General features: G+C 36.4%; 1 protein-coding gene across 1 annotated transcript in view; it reads left to right on the plus strand.

The window, feature by feature from the left end:
• si:ch211-26b3.4 (connector enhancer of kinase suppressor of ras 2) overlaps nucleotides 1-16403 on the plus strand; it is an 88376-nt gene that overhangs the window by 24009 nt on the left and 47964 nt on the right. The window contains exons 3-5 of the mRNA XM_059345812.1: nucleotides 7503-7705; nucleotides 11030-11117; nucleotides 12918-12959. Coding sequence (XP_059201795.1) covers nucleotides 7503-7705; nucleotides 11030-11117; nucleotides 12918-12959 — 333 coding nt within the window. The remainder of the gene's footprint in view (nucleotides 1-7502; nucleotides 7706-11029; nucleotides 11118-12917; nucleotides 12960-16403) is intronic.

Consider the following 16403-nt stretch of genomic DNA (forward strand, 5'->3'; position numbering starts at 1 on the left):
TGCTGTACAGTTTTTAAAATACAATAGAATCATACACAAATACACTAATACATTTAAAAAAAACAATGAAAACAATACAATAATATTAAAACAATAAAATAGTAATAAAAAAAATCACTTTAAAGTTAGAGTTAAAAAGGACTGAATGCCACAACTTATCTGATCCTGCCGCTGCTCATTTCTCGCCACGCTGGACTTTGTTGTAGCGAAGTTGCCGTGCTTTCCAAGATCTCAGCATTTAATTTGTTGAGTAAAATGTTTTCATAATCAATAGAAATAAAGGCCCAAACTGCAAAAAAAAAAAAAAAAAAAAGTGTCCCAAGTTATAATTAATCAAAATTATCCTTTAAGATAGCTGCGGGAAAGCAATTCTCCACTGACCTGCTACCGCTCATTAACTGAACTCTCCAGGTAGCAAAGGGACACAGCTCTGTAGTACCTGTGGACACTGAAAATTTAAATAATAAAGGACAATTCACTGTCGTCAGCAATATAATCCATTTTACGGGAAGCAAAACCCTGTTCCCCTGGCTCGACCGTTATGACTTTCTGGTCTTTCTGCAGCAAAAAAAAAAATAGGGGAGCTTCTGTGGCCCTGGATCAATGCAAGTTTCAAGCGCTGACTGAGCTTTCAGTCTCGCTGTAAATGTGGAAAAGTCCCTTCTTTTATGCCTATGCAATCGAGTTTTTGCCCCCAGCATCTATGCTAAGTAGGTTTCTGTGGGTGCAGTGAATTTTCAGCAAGATGTGCAGGGAAACAGGCATAACTTAAGAATAAAATTACTCTTCATCCAAATTGGAATTAGAAGACACTCTTAAAGACAGACAAAAATGTTATTGTCTTGAAGTTACACAAAAGGTGTAAAAACTGAGATGATTAAAGGAAAAGGGCAGTGAATATAGCTTTTTCTTTCTCAATAAGTTATTCAAATCAGCGGCCTGGCTGCCGTATCAGAATTATATATATATATATATAATATAGTATAGTTTATAGTATATGACAATTTCCCATTGTCACACACTAAGACAGGTAACGTACGATGTACAGCTTGTATTTTTATATCAGATGATGAGAAACCCCTTGCTTAATGTTTGTCTATTATCTTGATAAAACATGAAGTAATTAAGCTGAATGATTAAGTCTTATCACAGATCTCTTTTCATCTTGTAGATTGTGTCTAAAGGTGGACCACAGGAGGATAATTGGGTTGTTTCTTTAATTTGATTCACTCCTCCTGTAGTGTGAGGGGTTCACTGACCTGATCTTAATGTTACCGACTCTCCTTCCCTGTCATTTTAGCTTGTAGCCACGGCTTGCATTAGCTCTGTTTGAAACCAAAAATAAAACTTTATTTGCAGCTCATGCTGCAAAATGAGTAAGCCATGCTGACTCCGATTTATCCACCATGACTTTATCCACAGTTCTTTTTCTGTTTCAGTTTGGTTTTCATTTCATTTCATTTCAACAGCTGACGATGAGGCCGCCGCCATGCTCATTCAAAACTTACTGTAAAGTAAAAGTACAAAAGTATCAGCATAAAAATGTACTTAAAGTACCAAAAGTAAAAGTACTCGTTATGCAGAATGGACCCACTCTGATCGTTTATATATTCTAAATGCTGGAATGACTGAATTATAAACATAAATGTATCTGTGTAAGCAGCATTTTAATTTCCTCAAGATAGGACTCAATTAACTACTGAATATACTGTTATGTTTTTTAATTAAGAAAACATCTTATCACTTTAAATGTATCATGATTTTCATGTCAGAAGTAGCTAAAACTGTCAACTAAATGTAGTGGAGTAATATTAACCTTAAAATGTTGTGAAGTGTAAAGTTACATAGAATGGAATAATCAAGTAAAGTACAAGTATCTCAAAATTTTACTTATGTACAGTACTTGAGTAAATGTCCTTAGTTACTTTCCACCACTGCATTTATTCACACAGTTTTCTGTTTCTAAGCCCCTGCGATTGCCCCTCTGAAACTGTTTAATGTAAGCAGCAAGTATGTGGTCCTGTGTTTTGAATAAATCATCTTGTGTGTGAGATCTTACCATTAATATATGAAAAATCTGTGACTCACTCCTGTTTTCAAAATCAGTTAAGAGTTGAAAATCCTCCTGCGTTTGCCAGGCTTAATTGACTCCTAGCAGAGTCCTTGATTATGATCTCTCTCTATGAAATATGTCACGCAAGTTGTAACTTTATTCTGCACCCTCTGGATATGCTTAATAGCTATTTACATTCAAGTAAGCAGTACATGTGGTGTCCCTCAGGGCTCTATTGAAGAGCCACATCTCTTTTTCTACATGCTGTATCATACTATATTTAGCTTTATTTCCTTATTAGGTCTAACAACCAGTGTAATTAAAACAGCATTAACAAGTGCTATTTAATTAATTTGGAATAAACTTGATTACATTTATATGGCTTTATTTTTCTCTTCAGCATAAAAGCATCATTGTCTACCGACTGAACAAAAGGCAGAGAGACAGCCTGTCCAGCTCAGCCGTCTGTTAGGACTTACACAGAGACAAATTAATATTTATCAGGAAGATTTTAATGAATCTCACCATCATATGTTTGGACTCAGAGAGGAAACCAGAGCACCTGGAAGAAAACCCATTCGAACAGACAGTATGCTCTGCCTCTATACCAAAACATCTATCAAAACAACTTAAGCCTTCAAAAACCCAACGACTCTGAAATTTAAAATATCCATCCTGGCATAAATCCATAATTAGGAAGCTTTATAATGTTTGGAACTACAGTATGTCCCAGTTCTGCTTTTGTTCTGCTTCAGTTCTGAGAAAGTGATTCATGCTGTCATCTCCTCCTGTAACTCTTTCATGCAGATGAGTCAGCTTTCTATGTTGGTTCCTTTTCACTGCTACCCTGTGTGACTCTAAATTGATTTTTAAATCCTGTCAGTTATGTGAAAGTTATAAAATAGTTGCTATAATTTATATTTCTAGTGCTTTTCATTTTCATTTAGGCTAATTAGACTTCACGACTCAGATGTTCCATGAAGGAAAGCTGAAATTAATGTTGAATATCTTTGGGTTAGACCCTAAAGTCAGTAAGGTCACATCCCCATTATTATCTGACTCCCAGAGGTGGAATGTAACTAAGTACATTTGCTCAAGTACTGTATTTAAGTACAATTTGGAGGTACTTGTACTTTACTTGAGTACTTCCATTTTACATAACTTTATACTTCTACTCCACTACATTTTTATGTAAATATTGTACATTTTATTCCACTACATTTAGCTGCCAGCTAGAGTTACTTTTCAAGTCAAGATTTAACATAAAATACATGACACAATTTAAGTTAGACAAAAATAACATCTCATAACAGTATATTTAGTAGTTGAAATTATCTAATTCCACAGTGTGGTATTAGCACTTTTACTGAAGTAAGAGATCTGAAAACTTTTTCCACCACTGCTGACTCCTCCACTTAACCCTAATTGTATCCTTTGCACTTTGCATCTGTGTCTATGTATGTGATATTTTTCAGCTAATACCGATAACCACAAATGACCTTCTTCTCATGGCTGATACCGATACAATAAGTGATCATTTCCAGTGGTGGAAAAAAGTATTCAGATCCCTTACTTCAGTAAAAGTACTAATACCACACTGTGGAATTACTCAAAATGTACTTAAAGTATCAAGAGTAAAAGTACTCGTTATGCAGAATGGAATCACTGTTATTCAAAATACTGGAATTACTGGATTATAATCATTGATGTATTTATGTGCAACATTTTAATTTCCTCAATATAGGGCTCATTTAACTGCTTAATATATTGTTATGTTGTTTCATAAAAATAAAAAAATCATTTTATCACTTTAAATTTATGATGATTTTCATATCAAAAGTAACTAAAGCTGTACTTGAGTAAATGTACTTAGGCCTAATTACATTCCACCACTGCATTTACTCACACGGTTTTCTGTGTTTCTGTGTGTGGTCCTGTGTTTTGTATTAATCATTTTGTGTGTGAGATCTTACAGTTAATATATGAAAAATCTCTGACTCACTCCTGTTTTTAAAATTTAAGATTTGAAAATCCTCCCGTGTTCGCCAGGCTTAATTGGCTCCTAGCAGAGTCCTTGATTACGATCTCTCTCTATGAAATCTGTCACAGAAATCACAAATTGTCACTTTATTCTGCACCCTCTGGGTCAAATGAAGAAAAAAAACCACAGGTTTCTTTTTTTGCACCCACTTGTCGATAACTGAAACAAGAACAACCTGCAGTAAATATCTAAAAATTCACTCTTTATACAAAAGTCGTCTGCCTGAGTAAAGCAGTTAATCTAGATCTTCAAAGCTGAGAGCAGCACATACACAATCAATACTCTCGTGATTAATAGAGGTTACTCTACCTTTTGGTGCAAATGAAGCAAAACGGATTAATACTTTACTTTAAAAAAAGAAGAAGAAGAGATTCAAAGGTGAAGTCTTCTATTTTACCCAAACAGTTCATAAACTGTGTTCAGATGCAATTCTGGGAACAATGGTAGAAATATCAGCATAGAGGAGAGGCCACTCCACACATGGCTGCCATGGCAACCACATCGACATGAAGGTGGAGTGAAGGAGGTGGTGGTGGGGGGGGGTTAGTTGCTTAATGGCATCGCCCTCTTACTGTATTGATTTGACACGCACATGCACGCACTGTTCAAATTATTTCTCCCTTTTTCTCTCCACACACACACGCACACACACTGAGACAGTCGACACAGGGCATTATTCCCTCGCTTCATCTCAACGCCGCGGCCCCCGGAGAGAGCCGCACACAGCTTCAGATCGAATCATAGGACAGGCTAATTACAGCTGTGCAAACATGTGCGCTCCAAGTTCATGTATACATCTACGTTCCCACAGAATACAGAAGATTATACAGAACGCAGTGTATGCATGACCCAGTTTCAGTCAGATGCATAGCTGGGTGCTCTCTCTTGCTCTCTCTCTCTTTCCCTCTTGTCTTCTGCCTCTTTAGTTCCTCAATTCCCTCATTTCTCCCTCTCTCTCTCTCTCTCTCTCTCTCTCTCTCTCAGCTGCCACTGTGAAACCCTCTCTCCTTTGTAGTCACTGTGGTCGTGACTGTGTAGAATAGATCTAGAGGCAGAGGAGGAATAGATACGTCTAGCTAAGCCTGTGCATCTGACTATACAAGGGTGTTTGTGTGTGTGTGTGTGTGTGTGTGTGTGTGTGTGTGTGTGTGTGTAGCCTTTGTGTCAGCAGGAATCAGGCTCTGTCAGGCAGGACATGACTGGAGGTGCCTTGGGATGCTGAGCGCAATGTGGCTCAGTGGGTCTGTGTGTGTGTGTGTGTGTGTGTGTGTGTGTGTGTGTGTGTTTATTTAAAAGGGTCACAGTGCAGTAATGGGCTACTCGACCAGCTTGGTGTTCTTGTATTAGTGTGGAGAGTGTGGCTGTTATATGAAAATGCTAATGGATATTCATTAATAGTCATTCTAATTTCAGTTAATTACACTCAGGATAACCACTTATACTTTAATATCACAGTAGATACTTTTTCTGTTCAAACTTGTGGAAAGGTTTTCCTTATTTAGAGATGGATAAAAGTGTAAATGTGTAAGTTGTGCTGTATCTAGGAAACAGATGACTGGTTGCTCGATACTTTTTTTTCTCGCATAGACTATTAATAGTCTGTTAAAACCTGTATATGAATGCCTATCTTTCATTTGCGTATTCTCATCACATTATTTTCAATTAGTTGCACCTGTCATGTTATTATCCGGATCATGTGATTTCCTCCCACTGGCTGTTGCTGCTATATAGTTGATGCTGCAACTATGGGTTTTTTTTAAAGCCCTGATAAAGAAAGGAAAAACATGTTTTGTTTTTTAATTAAATTATTGAGCCACTACAGTAATTTTCAGTATTTCTCAGATAAGATAAGATATGACTTTATTTATCAGTGGGGAAATTTAGTTGCTCAACACATAGATATAGTAGACAGAATTAAGAATATAAAATAAGACATATACATACATTCTATACACATTATATGCATACATTTCTGCTGTTTTCTTGAAAGTACTTTGCATTTTACAGATACTGCACATTAAAGAAAATATATTTTAGCATGTTTTATAGGTTCAATAGGTTGTTGCATGTAGTAGTATGAACATTGATGAATAAATATATTTAAATATATGCAGAGATATACACAGTATAGTATAAGTGGTAACTGACTATTAGCGCCAAACGGTCCCTGGATGCTTGAAAAAATGCACAGAACTAGCGAAAATAGCAAAGTTCTGCAGTTACTGGGCTCGGGAATGACCATCATGCTTCATAGGTTGGAATAAAGTTAACTCAATGTTGATAAAATTTTGTGTGCCAAGGTGCAAAAGCCCATTCATTGCCTTTAATTAGTATTCATTTCTCTTATATTTGGCAATTTTTCTGGTTATGAAAGATTCCAAAATACACGGTGCCCATAAAGCTGGATTAATGTTCTCTTCAGACACAATCCTCTTTAGGTTAACTGTGGTTTCATTTTCATTGTGATATGTTAGGAAGAGATAAATAAAGTAATAAAGTTTTGAGAAGATATACAGTTTATCCGTCAAAAATAAATCAGGAAAAGAGGTAAAAAATATTTCATTCCAACTGTATGGGCGACCGTGTATATTTCAGAGGTTTCACATAATTTTTTCATGTCTCCTGTGGATACATTAAGGAGTTAGTTAAGCATCATGAGAAATCTCTTGTTGCTGAGATTGAGATCAGAAGATCTATCTCAGGTGTCTGAGTCGTATCCATCTTCTCATACTTGGAAGTGTTCCGAAATGATAAACTATTTATTTAAAATGTAATCAAAATAATCACTGCCACAAGTAACCTGAAACCAATTATTTATAGCAAAATGTTCACATAGACAATGTAATAAAGGCTTTTTAGACCTAGCATAGAATAAGTCAGCCAGAGCAGATATTTACATTTTTACAAGCTGTAGTGCCATTTTTTTTTTGGATTATTTTCATATGCTATACATAAATATAACCCTTACATCCCATATTTTAAGAATACATATATAGACTTGTGTTCATACTAATTAAATAAATTGCTTAAAAATGAAAAAAAAAAAAAAACACAAAAAAAATTAAAATCTTTTTTTTTTTACATATACTTTTATCATAGCTGTATCCCTCAAAAGTTTATATGGAAAAAAGTTGCAAAAAATCCTTTCAAACCACGGGAAATTAATTTTTTTAAATTTAGTGTGTTCATAACTGAGATACACTAATTTTCATAACTGAGATTTAGTTGAACTAAAACGAAAATAAAATGCACATTGTACACATTTGCTAAACACAGCATGCACATCAAAATAACCTATTTACAATAGATCAATCAAATCTTTAACAGTTACTTTCAGACCTCTACCTGAGATGCGTTCAGGCACAGTGATTCCACTTCTAAAATGAAATCCCTCTGTTTGTCCTCCAGAACTACGGCCTGGAGACGGAGAACCTCCGGACTCTGTCCCACAAGTTGAACGCTTCAGCAAAGAACCTCCAGAACTTCATCCTGGGCCGGCGGAGGGGCGGACACTACGACGGACGAGCTTCCCGGAGGTTACCCAACGATTTCCTCACCTCAGTGGTGGATCTGATTGGTGCAGCCAAGAACCTGCTCGCCTGGCTCGACAGGTAACAACTTAAAATAACAATGTAAACATTTATTTGGGAATTTGACCTTTCATTTTTCACACAATTTCCCAACTTTTATCAATTAAGGATGATCATAAAACTCTTAATATACACATTCTGTGCTAATGTACAAGAAAGTACACCTTTGATTAGAAATTAGTAAGTAACAAAATAACAGAAACACCTTACAAACACAAAGTTTTTTTTTAAATGGTACAGTTTTTAATGTGAAGCTCAATGGTGGAATGTAACTAACTATATTTACTCAAGTACTGTACTTATGTACAATTTTAAGGTACTTTACTTGAGTATTACTATTTTGTGTAACTCTATACTTCTACTTCACGAGATTTGAGGCAAATATTGTACTTTTTACTCCACTACTACACTTCGCTGGCAGCTTTTTCAGGCCGAAATTTTGAGTAATTAGACATTTTTTTAACAGTATATTAAATAGTTAAAATGAGCCCTATCGTTATAAAATTAAAACGCTGATTACATTAATCCACCAACACAAATAATCTCATATTATATTTAGAATATATAAAACAATCTGAGTGGATTTATAACTCCATAATGAGTACTTTTACTTTTGATACTTTAAGTATATTTTGATGCTGGTACTTTTGCACTTTTACTTCAGTAAGTTTTTAATGCAGGACATTTACTTGTAGTGGAGTAATTTCACAGTGTGGTATTAGTACTGTTACTTCAGTAAGGGATGTGAATACTTCTTCCACCACTGGTGAGGCTACATTATATTAGCATGTCCAGTCCCTGTCCACTCCTCATACAGTAATATAAATCATAGAGCCGAAGAGTTTTTTAATGCCTCTCATAAAGTTAGATACGCAGATGGCATATAAAACACAGAACACGTACAAATAAAGAGATGTTTAGCTGAAGTAGATCCCTGGGTTACATAGCCTCCTGGCCATGATATAAAACCAAATATTGTTGTTTGTCTTTATCACTTGCTCATGTGCTCTTAGAGGAGCAGAGAATAGCTTTTATTGCTCTCTCTCTCTCTCTCACTGCCCTATCGCAGCTTTTAACATCACACTGTTGGCAAATAAATGGAAAGATAACGGAACAAAATAAAAACACCAATATAACAAAAAATCACTTCCACAAAGCAGAAAGAAACTCATTTCTTTTTAAATAGAATGACTGAATATGCTTTGTTCACATTCATTTAAGTGTGATTTTGAGACCAGTTTTAACCCTGGAAAGAATAAACCCATTATGCTCCATTCCCAAGCAGGAGCAACAATAATAACATTCAGAACAAGATCACCAGAACACTAATCCAAAGTTCTACAAAAAGATCTCTATATTTTATGGTCTTAGATGTAGAGATTATTATCAGAATGCATTAGAGGGTTAAACTTAGAAATTACTCCTTCTACTGTAAGCGGCAAGGAATTTCCCCAATGTACGGGACTTTTATAATTGTATCCAGAGAATTGTTGGCTAGAAAGTCCCATGTTTTGGAAGTCAGCTGGTGCACCATCAATCACAGGCATAATAGGAAAGATTCCAGTGGTGGAATTTAAAGTGATAAGATGTTGTTGTTTTTAATTAAGCTTCACAACAATATATTAACTAGCTGAAATGGGCCCTCTCTTGATGAAATTAAAATGATGCTTGCATAAATGCATCAATACACATAATGTAATAATATATTTAGAAAACATATCTATATAAAACAATCTGAGTGGGTCCATTCTGCATAACGAGTACTTTTACTTTTGATACTTTAAGTACATTTTGATGCTGATATTTTTTTACTTTACTTTTACTTGTGGTGGAGGAATTTCACAATTTCACAAGACCTGACTTTTTTAGAGGTTTTGTATTATGATGATTCCACAAATACAGTCAGGGAAACAACAAAAATAGCTCATAAGGGTTTAATTTAAAAGCTGATATCTAGCAATTTTCCATGGTTTTCTTGGTAATAACTAAAATCATTATCCAGAAAACAATGGAAAATGGCTATATATCAGCCACTAAATTAAACTCTTAAGAGCTATTTTTGTTGTTGTCAATATATTTGTCCAAACAAATGTACCTTTAGTTGTACCAGGCATTAAAATGAACAAGAAATTAGAGAAAACAATGGTGGTCTAATAATATTTTCCATCACTGTATATATCCATATCCTAGCCAGTCTGTGTTTCTGAAGTTGGTACGTAGTGGCACAGAAGCTGAGCAATGTACTGCTGTGGAAGCCATGATAGTTGGTTGCTAGACCAAAAGTCATGAAATAATACAAATATACTAACAGATTGAGGCATTGTTGGACCAACAACTCCTGTGTTCTGCGAGGTAAAATGGCTATTTTTGTCAGCGGAGTCCGGTGGCTTTGAAGAGAGTCATGTGTACTGTGGTGGATGGGGGCCACAGCTAAATGTATTTCAGACATCTAAAAACAGTGTAAAAAGAAGTGTACGCTATATTTAGTTTATTTTCACCCCTTTACCTTGCTGTCAGACAGCCCTTTATGGGGAAGTGAAACAGTTATTTATGCTTTTGTCAAAGCCACCAGACTCCTTTAACAAAACAGCAATTTTACATAGCAGAACATGGGACGGGCTGGTCCACAGCCACCTCGTTCGGTTCATTTGTTTGTATTATTGTTTGACTTAGGCAGTGGTGGAAGAAGTAGTTACATCCCTAACTTAAACTTATCATGATTTTCATTTCTATTGTAACTAAAGCTGTCAGCAAAATGTAGTGGAGTAAAAAGTACAATATTTACCTCAAAATGTAGTGAAGTAGAAGTATAAAATTACATAAAATGATAATACTCACGTAAGATACAAGTACCTCAAAATTGTACTTTAGTACAGTACTTGAGTAAATGTACTTAGTTACCTTCCAACACTGAGCCTCACATTAAAAACTATTTTTTATGTTCCAACACTTTGTGTTTGTAAGGTCTTCCTGTCATTTTCTTACTTATGTATTTCTAATCATAGGTGTACTGTCTTGTACATTAGCATAGAATCTGTATATTAAGAGTTTTATGGTCATCCTTAATTGCTAAAAGTTGGGAAATTATGGTCAAGGTCAAAATCCCAAATAAATGTTTCAAAATAAAAGTCACATTCCACCACTGTTGATACATAAATAAATAATAATTATGAAACTCTCATTTACGTTATATAGGTATATGTTGTCCTTTAACATTTGTATTATTTTTGTTTATATTTCTTGTCTAATATTTCTTTATGTGTTTTTATATTTTTTGTCTTTCTAAATAAAAGTCTAGGATGAATTTTTCACATTATTTACCTTTTCATTTTTTGTCTCTTTCAGGTCTCCATTCGCCAGTGTGACAGAGTATTCATTACTGAAGAACAACATCGTGCAGCTCTGCCTAGAATTAACCACCATTGTACAACAGGTGCTTCCACACTCACTGACTCACAACGGCACAGGATGCATGCATTACACAATCCATCACATCAATCAATCAGACTTTATTTGTATAGCACTTTTCATACACGAGAGATGCAACACAAAGCGCTTTACATAAAAAAGGAGAAAATAATAATAATAAAAAGATAACGAAACATAGAAACAAACACCCTCTGCCCATCCCCAACCCTCCACCCCACCCACCTTCATCCCAACCCTCCTATTAAAAACAAAGCACAAACTGAGGAACTGAGGAAGCTCCATCTCAACATGGAGCAGTGAGGAAACACTGGAGGCAGGTTAGAAATAAATTAGATCAAGAATAAAATAAGATAAAATAAAATAAAATAAAATAAAATAAGATAAAAAGATATATATAATAATAATTTTAAAAACGTAAAAGTCAATCATGACAATGGAAAGTAAATATATATATATATATATATATATATATATATATATATATATATATATATATATATATATGTAGAAATAGACTAATAAATAGTAGCAATAAATAAATAAATAAATAAAAGAGAAGATGTAATAACACTAAGATGCATGAGCAGAAAAATCTCTAAAAATGGTTCAGGTAAAAGCCAAGTTAAAAAGATAAGTCCTCAGTTTGCTTTTAAAAATATGAACATCCATACATTCGTTCCTCTGATGCATTAAAGGTCATGATTTTGAACTGAAAGGGCAAAACTAAAGTGGCTTTGGATTGGGAGCATCAATAGGACACAGCTTGAACTAGTCCATAGCTTATTTCTATAGATTTGACAGTGAGTGGAGCATATGCCCAGTGCCACGGGCTGTTTGCAGCATGGCTGATAGGACGAGTAGCTCTCAGTAACAGCCCGAGGCTCATTGACTCACTGTTGGACCACTTCCTCTGCTTTAACTTGTGGGCCCTGATGGTGAATGAACCGGGGTCTCATCCCTTCATTTCCTGTCCTCCTTCTGCTCCCCCTCTGGCTCACTCCCTCATGTAGATTCACCACACTTACACACAAAAGCATAAAACTGGAGGTGCATTCACACACACTCTGATACTGTGGAAATCTCATTGTTTGGACAGAAAGTATGTCTGCTCTGCTGGCCTCCCTCCACGTCCTCCCTGTAAGAGCCTGCTTAGAGTGCGAGAGTGTGTTTGTACGTGTGCCCGGAGTGAGTCCTGGAGCCGCGCAGATAACACCCATCCCCTCCTACAAGGGCCAGAGGAGAGGAGGGAGAGAGGGGCCACTGTGGGCCCACAATGGGCCAAATGAACATGTTGCTGCCAGGGTGCAGCGAGACAGACAAAGGTGGCAGCGCCGCCCGCACTAATGCATCAAACAGATGAATTAACTGCTACCATGCACATCTGGTGGATTCATTCGGCTGCTTTCCCAGAAATAGATTAACTATCAGCTATCGTTAAATAACAATCTGTCATGTTCAAATAATGTACTTTCTAAATCCTGCCGAGGCTCGTGCAGCTCCAGGCAGCGGAGTGGATCCAGAGCCGGTCAATCCAATGTTTTAGCCTGCCGAGATTATAAAGTAATATGCATAATGCGGAAGGGTAGGAATGAAATAGCTGACTGCTGATGTTCTTCATTGAAAAAAGAAGTCATCTATCTTTTCCTCCTGTTGGCCGTGTCATTTGTCTTATTTCCTTCTTTCCTGGTTGTTATATTTTTGGAGGAGGAGATATCCGAGCTTCCGTGCGGATGTTCGCATAGATGCTTTCTCCATCTCATGTTTTCTTCTTCTTCTCTTTCTTTGCCCTCTTCTCGTTTTACAGGATTGCACTGTGTACGAGACAGAGAATAAGATTCTCCATGTGGTAAGTTTCTGCCTTAAAATCTCCAATTCTTATTAATAGGGTGGATTCGGGTAATGTGGGACACTTGGTAATGTGAGACACTTAAGGTTTGGCTGGTTTATTTCCTGCTTAAAGTGAATATAGTCATTAAAGCCTTTACTATTGGTCTACCATGGGTGTCATGTGACTGAAATTACATAAAATATATTTAAATTTAAAAAATATAACAAAATCAAAATTGCAAAAAGTCTCCCACATTACCCACATTCACCCTATATATATATATATTATACAAAGTTATTGGCCTGTTTCCATTACAGACAACAGTGAAGAGATCTAATGGCATACTCAACAATTATAGCTATTAATCTGACAGATAAAATAGTTACAACAAGACTGTTATCCTAGTGTTTACAGTTAAAGTATAGTCTGATTTTGTGTTAGCAAGCAGAATAATTTGTTGGTACGGTCACATTTTGGACTCAAAATTAAACCAATCAGCATCAACATGTGACGCCCAGAGCAAGTGCTCCAGAAGTCAGATTACGTAGTATAATAACCATCACAGACCATCAAACAGACACCAGACTTTCTCCAGGAGACTTGTGAAAGTAAAAGTGAAACGTACTTATTTTAACCCAAACTACAATCTCTTTGTAAACCTAACCAAGTAGCTTTGTTTGAATTCACAACATTAACCATGTGTAGAAAACTGCAATTGTGTGTGACTTCATAGTTTGACATAGAGTCCCAGATGCTTCCATACTGCATGCAACAGTGAGGGCAGCTGCAGTATGTGCTAAAAGTAAAATGCAGCTTAAATTTGCGAAATTATGCCAGAATTAGGGCAGATGCATTAGATTACTAGATTATATTGCATTATGGCAAAAAATAATAAATATGATTATTCTGGTGAAAGCTTCACAATTATTTAACTCCATATCTTATTGACTTTGGAAATGTCAAACATCATCCAGCTTAAAAAATTTATGAGAAAGACACATAGGAAAACATGTAAAAAAAAGGTTGATAAATAAACAGAATAATAATAAATATGATAGATAGACATTTGCAGAGAAATTGGACTTTAACTGGGAAATAAAACATTGCAGCAAATGAAATAATGTGAAGATAAGTTAAACATTCGCAAGGATGACCAGGAAAAATATAATGGAAAACAGAGAATGAAATCGTCCATTGTCTATTGTCCTCCTGCCCTGACTGAGAGCTGTGGTACAGTCTGATGAGCAATGGGACGCAAGAGTTTTTCAGTCTATTGTGAAGCTGGACTGGGAGTCTGACACTGAACACACTCCTCCGTCGATTGAAGGTGTTGTGCAGAGGGTGGTGGGCGTTGAGATTTGACGTACCTGTGGTTTGCAGAAACATACAATGCCAACATTTTATTCTACTGACTGGGTTGGTCACATTAAAGACTGTTGATCTTATTCTAAGATACTCATTGTAAGATCCATTTTATATGGTTTCACCATGTTAACCTGTGCAACATCCTTCCTTTCTGAAACAAGTTTATGTTGCATTCACTCTCTGAAATCTTGGGCTATCATGTCCTTTTAAAAATCTGTTAAAAAATCCATACCATGCAATGTAGCTATCATTTTTTTCAGCGTTACCTCACCTATATGTCCTGATAATTCATTTTTAACTTTGACTTACTTGATCAAAATGTTGAACCCAAAAGAAACAAAGGAAAACATAAAATCTGATCTTGAAAATTATATTTCAATACACAGAATTTTAAATGTTACAAATATGAATACAGGTTGCATATATATAACAGGTAAAATGAGGATAATATGTAGTTAAATATTTTATACTAAATATATTTGACATTATCTCTGGTTTTACTTGGCCGAATATTGTCAAAAAAAATCTGGCATGGAGTTTTAAGCCAGAATTTTAGAGGGAAGCTGATGGCAAGACTCAATGTTGCTTATTTTTTATGGTCTCACGTCATAAAGAAGTAATGTGCAGGTGCTTTCATGGACTCTAGAGAGTTAAAGGAGAAGTTCAGCATTTTGGAAAATGCTTGTTATTTCTCTTGCCAAGAAAAAGATGAGAAGTTCAATTCCACTCTCTTATCTGTACGTTAAATAGGAAGATACAGGCAGCAGATGGTTAGCTTGGCTTAGATAAACACTAAAAAACTATACCTAGCAGCCCCTCTAAAGCTTCTTAATTCACACAGTACATCAACCTATCTTCCCCATACAAAAATCAGAGTGTAAAAACTGGAGCAGTTGCCAGGCAACGAGCAGCAACTCCAAGAAGTTCCTGCTTGAGGCCAAAAACAGCACATAACCCTCCCATAAAACCACAAGTTGCCATTTTTACACTGCAAGTTTTGCACAGATTAATCAAAGGAGACATAACATGTTAATTATATGCGAATAATTTGTTTTTAAGGTGTTATCTTTGGACATAAACATGCCAGCTGTTTCCAGTCTGTGTGCTTTGTTTGCCCAGGTTTTTTTGCGTGGGAGTGTGTGTGTGCATGTCAGAGCGCTGTGTGTTTTTGTGGGAATTTGTGGCACAAAACTGTGCGTGTTAAAGTGCAAGTGAGCCTGGGGCCTTTTGAAAGCTCCAGTTTAGCTTCTGTGTGTGTGTGTGTGTGTGTGTGTGTGTGTGTGTGTGTGCGTGCGTGTGCGTGTGCGTGTGCGGGCCTGCATGTATGAAGGAGAACTGTCTGTGTCCACGTGTGAAACCGAGTGAGCAGCTAGTGTCTGATCCGGGCTGACAGTTGGACTGGGACACTTCCTGCTGCCATTCAAGGTCAGGTGGAGGAAACCAAATAAACGGTTGGCAGGGGGAGCTCACAGAAAAACATCTGAGCATTTTATGCCAAGAATTAAATACCACCTTAGATGTTCCATCAGTGTACAATATAGATTACATTGTGCTGCACATTTTATAAACAAAAACAATCATAAGACTGTATTTGAGATGTTGGTCTCCCCAGCAGTCAAAGTGACTCCTCCTTGAGCTTTTTTTGGTTGTCGTTTACCTCTGTTGATCTGACATACATACATACACACACACACACACACAAACACACACACACACACACACACACACACACACACACACACACACACACACACACACACTGAAACCCTGGGTGCCAGACTAAAGGCTACACATGACTAAGTCTGTTATGTGTGGGAGGTTTATGTGTGAAATAGAGAGACAGCATGAAGAGAGAGAGACAGAGAGAGAGAGAGAGAGAGTGAGAGAGGGAGAGAGAGAGAAGGAGAGCGAGGGAGAGAAGGAGAGCGAGGGAGAGAAGGAGAGCGAGGGAGAGAGAGAGGTAGAGGAGGAGGAGGTGTTTGTTTTTAGATGCTGATTCTTGTTTACTATGTGTTTTAGGAATTAATAAAGTGGAGGTGAAGTGGTACTGCCACCAAGACATACACAATGTACAGAAACACACAGTTAAGATTTGGT

The sequence above is a fragment of the Centropristis striata genome, chromosome 12 (assembly GCF_030273125.1).
Source record: "Centropristis striata isolate RG_2023a ecotype Rhode Island chromosome 12, C.striata_1.0, whole genome shotgun sequence".
Classification (NCBI taxonomy): Eukaryota; Metazoa; Chordata; class Actinopteri; order Perciformes; family Serranidae; genus Centropristis; species Centropristis striata.